General features: G+C 37.4%; 1 protein-coding gene across 1 annotated transcript in view; it reads left to right on the top strand.

The window, feature by feature from the left end:
* The window catches only part of ATP11A (ATPase phospholipid transporting 11A), a 194681-nt gene that overhangs the window by 44911 nt on the left and 140134 nt on the right, over positions 1 to 9636 (top strand). Inside the window, exon 2 of the mRNA XM_042781157.1 lies at positions 2891 to 3013. Coding sequence (XP_042637091.1) covers positions 2891 to 3013 — 123 coding nt within the window. The remainder of the gene's footprint in view (positions 1 to 2890; positions 3014 to 9636) is intronic.

Below are 9636 nucleotides of genomic sequence, written 5' to 3'. Positions count from 1 at the left end.
CGAACCCAGGAGAGAGGTGGTGGGTGCTTTGGGAGGAACGGTTGGTGAAAGGGCTGGAGGGAGGCAGCATGTTTGGCCTTGCAGTAATAGGCCTTGGGTTACTGCTGTCTTCCTCTTGTGAGATTAGAGGAGGTCAGAACATGTGGCCTCCTTGCCTTTTTGCACCTGTCAATAAATTTTATGACCTCATAAAATACAATCTTTCTTTATCTTCTTTGTTTTCTGTTAAGCTGAGTAAGCCAAGAAGCCAAAGTAGAAGGGTGGTAATGTAACTTCACTGATCTTCCAGGGACACTCAGTTTCAGTCCATTAAGTTTTAACCTATTAATAAAAGCGAGAAGCCATAAAGAAACCTCTGGGTTATATGCTTCTATTTTAATATTTCAGTGACTACACAAAAGTGTCTTTCTTGTACAGAATTAACTTTCACTTAGTATGCATATAGTGCATTGTCAAATTCAAATTCGTTTTTTGTTTTGATTATTTAGGGAAGTCCTAACACAAGTTGGTATGCAATTAATTTCCTAATCTTCACACACAGACAACATGAATAGTAATTCTTCTGTTAAGTGGCACTTATTTACATACATTTACTTCATACTTGACTTGTTTTAAATGTAATTATTTAATAATAAACATTAATAAAATTCATTCTGATTATGTCTCCATTGATACAGGTCACTTTTATCCTCTGGCTGGAAATGACATGAAAGCATTAAGTACCCTATCTATAGAATGAGCATCGCTGTGTTATTCTTAAGGAGGATTTTTGAGTTTTCAGAGATTCACAGAATTATGTCTTGACCACTCTTGAAATTCAAGTGCTGTTTTTGAAGCTTAGGAGCGAGGGTTTTAGGATTTTCATTTTTGTATTAAAAGTCATATTTTTATGCTTTTCTTTCTTCTTATGATTTGTTGAAAATATATTCTTTTTCAGTATGACTTTGTGAAGAATAAGAAGCATCAATTTGGCTATATGCCAAGAAAATAAAAGAAAATCAAGGACTTTATCTGTTTTCCTAGCTTTCATATGTAGAAATTTATTTATGAATGTCTTAAGAAGCTTTTTAAAGTCAGTATTTCTTATTGATGGCCAGAACGAGAAGGTGATAAGTAAGGCTGCCGGTGAACAGAGAGATAGCACTTCAAATGAAGTAAGAGTTTTCTTTGTGGTTTGCTGTAAATGGACAACCTGGCCTGTAGTTCACCAGAAGAGCTGGTACCAGCACTGTCTACCTTGTTTTTAATCTCCTCGCTGTAGATCTTGGGTGATAATTACTATAGAACCTTAAGGCTTCTCTGAGCTAACTACAGCACAAATTTTTGCAAAGAGAAAATGCACTTAGCTCATTTATATTGCTGAGCCACTCATATCTGACCAGGTAGCAACCCTGTCTATTTCTGTTCCCAAGAATATTTAAGCCTTGGCTCTCTGTAATGAACACTGTTTCTTCTGTCTCTGCTGAAAATCTCTGAAAATGTGACTGGAGCTTACAGAGACTAATTTGGTCTTTTTTCTTTAGTTTACACAGACTCTTATGGGAAAACTAGGCCCTAATAAAAGGAAATATAGGTGGGCATAGACACACAGTTGGAATTTATTAGAGAAAATGTGCAAACATTTATGGAGCTACTATGCATACTGTGCTATGGGGGGATACAAATGTTAAAAGAACTTTTGACCCCCATGAAGTTGATAAATGAGCAAAGAAGATAATAGTATAAGCATACCACACATACACATGGAACCAATGTAAGACTTAAAAATAATAACATTAGAAAAATAGAAATGCTAGATTGCTTTTGTTTCCCCAGCTTGTTGGGCTTTAAATAATTGGAGTTTGCTGAAGGAACAGAAGTAATTGGCCACAGTAAAGGAAAGAAGAAGAAGCCTGATACTTGATTAAAGTCAAGCTGGGCACTTTGCTGTATATTTCATTTCTATTTTTCCATTTCATTCTCTTGACAACTTTATGAGTCAAAAATGCTACCATCACTGTCTTACAGATGATGATAAGGTACAGCAGTATCAACTTGCCTAAGGTTACACAGATAGTAAGTGGCTCAGCATTGATTGAACCCAGTTCTCTTTGACTCCAGTGCTAATTCGTCTTTCCTATTACATGGCACTTTCTCTTCAACTAAGAATATTTCAGCCTCCTTTTCAGCACTGTTTATTATACCTCAGGAAAGTTGAAACTTCTGTTAGAGGAATTGGAATGTGGTAACCAAGACCATACAATAGGGCTTTTTATTCTGAAGCTACATTTTAGTCTTAGTAGCTAAAATATTTTAGTCACCTCACAGCTGGTAGCATACTGTCTGGTTGAGTGTTTTTAAAAGATTTTTATATTCAGAAAATACGTACTTAATGTCTTTTGTACACAGCACTTCGAATAACACAATGATGATGAAACCCAAGTCTTTTTTGTTTACCTATAGGAATGCCTTATTGAGTACAGGTACTTGAAATGGTTCAATAATTCTGTTTTGAACTAATAGTATTACCCTCTTATTTTCCAGAATTTCTAACCATCATTGTCTTTTCTCTCATGAAAGCTTTAAAATTTTGCTGTTGCACTCTATTTTTAAAATGAACACACCCACCTTATTTCCATTGACAATCAGCTTTTAAAGGATACTCATGTACTACTTACTGGCAGTACAGACAGCCAGCTCAGATTATTTACTTGAAGAATTTGGCCACTGATTTGAAGAATTTAACTGTGAGAGCTTTCCATTCTGCCCCTATAACTCAGAATGATGCTCTAAGCTAGCCATTATAAGTTTCTGTTAATTTGAACAATCATTAAAGCCAACACTTTAGGTACAAACTTTGTTACCCACATCTCATTAGATACCTAAGATAATAGTCTATTTTTTTCCACAGTGTGCTGGAGAAGAGAATTGGGTGGATAGTCGGACCATCTATGTGGGACATAAGGAACCACCTCCTGGCGCTGAGGCTTACATCCCGCAGAGATACCCAGATAACAGAATAGTCTCTTCCAAGGTAACTTTATCTTCTGGTCTTTTTTTTTTTGTCTGAATGTTTTATTAATTACCTAAAAAAAAAAAAATTTTGGAGAGTGTTAGTAATTTTTGACAACAAATACCAACACTACTGTCAGTATTCCTATTAGAGCTACTTTTCTACTCCCAACTGAAGACTTTTGATTAGAACTTTATAAAATGCTTTTGCAGTCATCTTCCCTTTGCTTATTCCAAAACAGTTTTAAGACTTTTCAAGATGTCAAAACACAGTTCCTTCAATTCTCAATTAATTATTTTATAGGTAGAGTGCCAAATTTGAAATCTAAGACATGCAAATCCTCCTACTGTCACTTACTAGCTATTTAGCCACGTGCAAGCCATTAGCTATTCTCAACCGGAGTTTCCTCTTCTGTAAAATATAAACAGTCCTGTCAGCAATAAAAAAATATATATATATGTGAAATCTCTTTGTAAACTCTAAACAACTTAATAAGTGTAAAAGTTTATCAACTAGGTGCTACAAGTTTAAAGGGGGAGAAATGAGATTTGGATAATAATAATGATACACTTAAATAAAAGTGTATTATCTTTTCATTGACTACAGAATGTGACTGCAGAGGACACAGTTACAGAATAACCAGTAAAATAAGTCTTTAGAATAGAGTGTAAAATCTACTTGCTAGCTTTTGAACAGGAAAGGTAAGTGACAGGGTTTATTAGTTTCCTCAGGTCCCTGAGGGGTGCAAATGGTTAATGTGCTCAAATCAGATGCGAACCAAAAGTTTGAACATTTGAGCACACCCAGAGGCACCTTGGAAGAAAGACCTGGCAATCTACTACCCCCAAAATCAGCCATTAAAAATCATTTTTATTCTGAAGTTGAAGTTGAACTGGGGGCACAGTTCTACTCTGACACACATGGGTTTCCCTTAAGTTGGGACTAACTATAGACAACAACTGGTTTGATTTCTGTTTTAGTTTCCTGGGGCTGCCTTAACAAAAACTCAAAAACTCAGTGACTTATAAGAAGAGAAGTTTATTGTCTCACAGTTCTGGAGGCAAGAAGTCCAATTCAACATATTGGTGAAGTCATGGTCCTCCCAAAGTTTCTTGTCTCTCCCAGCTCCTGCTAGCCCCAGGTGTTCTTTAGCTTGCAGATATATTTCCTTATGGCTGTTCTTTGTTTCTCTGGTCTCTTTTCTTTTATGAGGACATCACTCAGATTGAATTAGAACCCACCTTACTCCAGTATGAATTCATGGTAACTGATAACATCTTCAAAGACCCTATTTTCTTTTTTATTTTAAAAGCTTGTTTTACACTCAACTTTACGTGTCCATTTAGTTTCACTCCCCATTTACCGTGTCCAACCCTAACCCAGGCTCCTCCCCTCCCTACCCTGTAACCCTCTCCTATGCCCGTCATATTTATGCACTCCTGTTTGTCCTGCATTTCCACAACCTGAATGTTGGTCCTCTGGTGCCCCATGGTCCATTGCTCTAAGGGATGTATTACCATAGAATATGTGGGCGCATCATCCTGGGTTGAGTGTTCTCCATGTACATCTTGTTAACTATTGGGCTGAGAGCCAGCCCCTGGGGGTGAGTTTTATTCCAGGAGCAGAATGTATTCCAGGGCAAAGACCCTATTTTCAAACAAGGTCACATTCACAGGTACCAGGGGTTAGGACTTCAGTATATCTTTTTGGCAGAAACAATTCAATCCATAAAACAGGGTGACATGCTTTCCATATTATAGAGGACTTTACCCTTCATGTGCATGAATGAGTGTGCATGAACACATGTGCACATGCATCAATGTATTAGATAAGCAGATCTGTATACTAGATATACTTAATTTCTTTCTGAGCTATCAAAGAATGTTAAAAGTACTTTAGAACAGAAAAGGTTTAGCTTTCAAAGTACTTTCTTGATCTATTTGCTAGAATATGAGTAGAAGCTGAAGGATGCTTTATTTATTATAAATGCCAAAACCAAACTTAATGCCATCAAGTTGATTCCAACTCATAGCAACTCCCCTTGGATTTCCAAAGCTATTGATCTTTATGGAGGTAGATCGCCCCATCTTCTTTCTGCCGAGCAGCTGGTGGATTTGAAACAGTGACTTTCTGGTTAGCAGCCAAGTGCCTTATCCACTACACCACCACAGCTCTTTATTATAAAAGTCCCTGTTGAAGGTGTTTGGGGGAGATAACCTCTAAAGCATTGATTTCTAAATCCTGTTCTAACCATCTTTGTTATTTGAGTCAATATTCAGATTCAGTTTACAATTTTCCTGTTCAAATATTTCAGCAGACAGTAGCCAACAATGATTTAAAGATGCCTTTCTTTTACTTTCCAGCGCCACAAATAACCACATTTTTTCCCCTTTGCTTAGAGTATCTTTTTTGTTTTGCTGTGGCAGCTTCTTTGCGACAGCCTCCCTACATGAACTAAGGCATCCCCAGAAGCCTTTCTGGTTTCTAGTAAAAGAAATCTTTTGTTAGGAAGGGTTGCAAGGGTGCGATTTTGTTACAGAGTTACTGGTTATCAGAACCTTTTAGAACACATTTCTTCTCACTAAAGCTCCTTCATACCAGGCAGCTCTAGAACAAGAAACAGAACTAAAGTCAATATACTTTAAGGAGAATGAATCAGGTGTCCCTGACTGCTGAGTCCATCTGTAAGATGGGACTGAGTATTGGGTAAAGTACTTGAACAACTTTCTTCTCAGCTTCAGAGTGAAAAATGGAACTATGCTCTCAAATATGTTTGTATGTTGAATGATCTTCATTTTTCAAAGAGGATAGGATTAGTAGCTTAATCTCAGTTTCAAGTACATGATGATATATCATTTGAAAGAAAAATACATATGAAATAATCTATTGCTGATCAAAGTCAGTAAGGAAAAGGCCCTTAGGAAGATTGAGCACTTGGAATCTAACCTGGTAGTTGTGTTGATAGTGGCATTGATAAATTGAAATGGAAATCTAGAGCATATAATTGTTTGATTTAAGTAGTAGCTCCTCAGAATGTATGGAAAATACAGTTCAATTTGTACAGCCTAAGTTTACAACCAATTTTGCACAATATGTTTGTGACACTATTATTTTCTTGGGAATAATTTTTTTTATTTCGATCTTTTTTTTAAAAAAAAGACTGCTAGCTAAGACTTCTTAAGTGATAATGCTTTCACAATCAGAAAGTATATTTTTATTAAATCAAAGGGCTGTGGAAACATTACCATGTGAAAGGTTATAATTTGGGATAAAAATGCCAATCTTATTATTTTCAACCTCTAACATTTTGGATAGAAGTGAAGATACTGGTGATTTATGACCAAGTAGACATTCTTTTTCTTTTTGGAAGAGACACATTTGAGAGTGTCAGGTAGCGGAATGAAAAGGAAACTATTCTCCAAAATGGCACCTTTCCTTTGCTTCCTATGTGTATGCAGAACTCCCCTCCCAAGTTATGCTTGAGCTCACCATGTGGGAAGATCCTTTTAAGATAAGAAATCAAGAGAATGATGGCTAACTGCTTTTTACCTTTTAAAAATTTTCTATTAGGGCACAAAATACATGTGCTTCCCAGGTTTGCCTTCAGAAGTCTACAGAATTAAATATTAGGCTTGGTCTACGTAGTCACTCCATATTTCAAGAAAGCTGAATTACTTTTAATTATTGGTAAAGGAAAATTACCTCACCAGTTAGAGAGATAAAAACCAAAACTAAACTCACTGCCATCAAGTTGATTTTGACTCATAGTGAGACCCTCATTGGGTTTCCAAGGCTATAAATCTTTATGAAGTAGATTGCCCCATCTTTCTTCTGCGGAGTAGCTGATGGGTTTGAACCTCTTCTGGTTAGCAGCCAAATGCCTTACCCACTACAAAAAAACATCCATCAGAGCTCCTTAATTAGGCAGTGTTCTAATGACTTACATATGTATAAATGAGTGCCATGTTTACTATTCATTTAAGCTGTGAAACAACCCTATAAGAAAACTGTTATTTATTATACCAAATTTGTTTATGAAGAAACCAAGATTCAGAACAAAGTTACGTGCCTAAGTCCACTATGTTCTTTCCACAGTACCCTTAGTACCTCTCTAAACACCCACCATGATGGTAACTTATTTTCTAACATCAGTAAGCTAGAATAGGCCATGATTTTCTGTTTTTTACATACCATTTTTCTAATTATAAATGAAAGAGAAACCTCATCTTCCTGTAAGTTGATTATATGCCTAAATAGATTAGTAACCAGTTTCCAGTTAGTTAGTTAGTTTTTTAGGGCTATCACATGCATAACTATAGTGCTGTATCCATTTTCAGGTAAATAATAGCTGAGGCTTCAGGGACGTTTTCAGATGCTCTCATTTTATTTCCTGATTGCTACCAAAGAAGAATGGTGCCCTAAAGTTTTTCTTTGATAGGTTTTCTTATTGCCACATGACAAAAAGGTATATCACATAAGACTCCTCTCTTCTTCTTTGTTCATTAACCACACTCCAATCAAGTTACAAAACTAGAGATTGGTTTACAAAAATGAACAAGAAAGGTAGGTCAAAACATAAAGCTCAAATGCTGATGAAGGTTTTTCATCTCAAGGGTAAAAACAAAACATATAAAAGGTAGAGGGTTTTTTAATGCAATTAATTATTAATTGTCTTGTATAATTCAACATACCTCAGAATGTCTAGTAAAGAAAGATGCTGTTGTCTACTCAGATTTATTGGCTTCATTATAGAAAGGGAAATCCCATTTTGTTCCATGCTTGTATCTTTGATACTGGGATTTTCAATATTAAGTACTTCCACTGATTGTAGCACAGTAAAAGGAGAGGACTGAATGTAAGTCAAGGTATTACATTACATTGTAAGCTACATGCCTAGGCAAATATTTAGATTAACAATTTAACAAAGAGGTTCCAAAGAGAAGGTGAAGCTGCATATTCTGACCCCTCCACCCCATAAGAGGAAGACAGAATCACCATCAGTAACCCAAGGCTTATTCTGGTAAGGCCAGGCATGCTGCCTCCCTCCAGCCCTTTCACCAACCATTCCTGCTGCACCACCCACCACCTCTCTGCTAGGTTCGATAATTTGCTGCAGTGGCCACACAGAACTCACAGATTATGGGGCTTATTAGGCAAGCACAAGGCTACAATTCAAGTTCAGGAACAATACTCAGTCTCTCTCAGGCTGCTGTGTCTCAGCCAACAGTCTCTCTACCAGCAGTTAGTGTCTCTCAGTATCTCTCTCCCAGCAGTGCATGTCTCTCGGTGTTTCTCAGGAGCACGTGTCTCTCAGCAGCATGTATCTCTTAGCAACACGTGTCTCTCAGCAGCATGCCTTTCTCAGCCAGCAGTCAGAGAGTCCTCTTCTGCCTCTAGAAGGGCTCCTTTTGAGCCTGGCAGAGTGACCACTAACCAATCCCAACATCAGAACTCTATACAGCTGAGAGAGAGAGAGCGCGAAATTTGCTTTATGCTGCTCCCAACAGAAATACCCCAGGTGGATAACTTTAACAATCAGGAGCTACTCAGTTACTCACCACAAATTCCACCATGGGGTTTACAAAGACTTAAGGCTAGAAAAGCTACACAATGTAATTGACTACACTGCAGAGGGAAAATGTACCAATGGCCCACCATTATCAGTTTGCCAGTTTAATGTACAATAAAATGCTCATTTATTTAATTTTATCCATATGTTACTAATATATCAGTATGGCCATGAACATTTAAATTATCTTTTAACTAAGTGAGTGACCAGCACAATAATTAAGGAAAATGAAGAGACAGATTGATGCATATGAGGTATAGACAACAAAGGTAAATACTTTTACATACACTATACATTATCAGTGATAACTAACAAATCTACAGGTGGATGCATAGGTAGACAGGTTAAATGATCAGGTGTGTCTGGGCAAAAGTGATTTTACCCATGACCATATATAAGTTTGGCAGACAATATTTCTACATAGGTGTTTCTATGTGCCAAACACCTTGAGAGAGTGAGTTGCTGGGCCCACGGGCTGTGGACCATGATCACAGGGACATCAAGTTCAAGTGGCATAACATACTACACAAAAATACTGTTTCACATCCCACTTTGCTGAGTAGCCACTGGGGTCTTATAAGCTTACAAGCAGCCATCTAAGATGCAACAATTGGTCTCTTCTCCTCTGAAACAAAGAAGAATGAAGAAAATCAAAGACACATGGAAACAATGAGTCTAATGGGCTGGTGGACCATGTGAACCTAAGTGTACATGACCCTAATACCAGAAGAACTAAATGGTGTCTGGCTACTACCATGAACCACTTTGAAAGGGATCAAAACAGGAGCTCCTGGATAGAGTAGGATAAAAATATGGAACAAAACTCAAAATCATAAGAAAGACTAGGCTTTTGGGTGAAACCCTTTAGAGTATGACCTCTACTCCCCCTTTGGGTCTGGAATTGAACTCACTACTGTAGCTTCCAGCCAAACAATAGACAGGCCTACAAGATGGACAAGGGGGCAGTTTAAGCATAGGTACTGAAACAAGGCGGGCTTGTGCTTACTCACTGATCTGCACTGAACACGTTCCCTTGTTACCCTACCGAGAGGGACCAGGTCTTCGGGAGCAAGGT

The sequence above is a fragment of the Orycteropus afer genome, unplaced genomic scaffold, assembly GCF_000298275.1.
Source record: "Orycteropus afer afer isolate SDZICR_OR568_19922 unplaced genomic scaffold, OryAfe1.0 scaffold00089, whole genome shotgun sequence".
NCBI classification, from domain to species: Eukaryota; Metazoa; Chordata; class Mammalia; order Tubulidentata; family Orycteropodidae; genus Orycteropus; species Orycteropus afer.
This window is presented reverse-complemented; position numbering and strand designations above follow the sequence as displayed.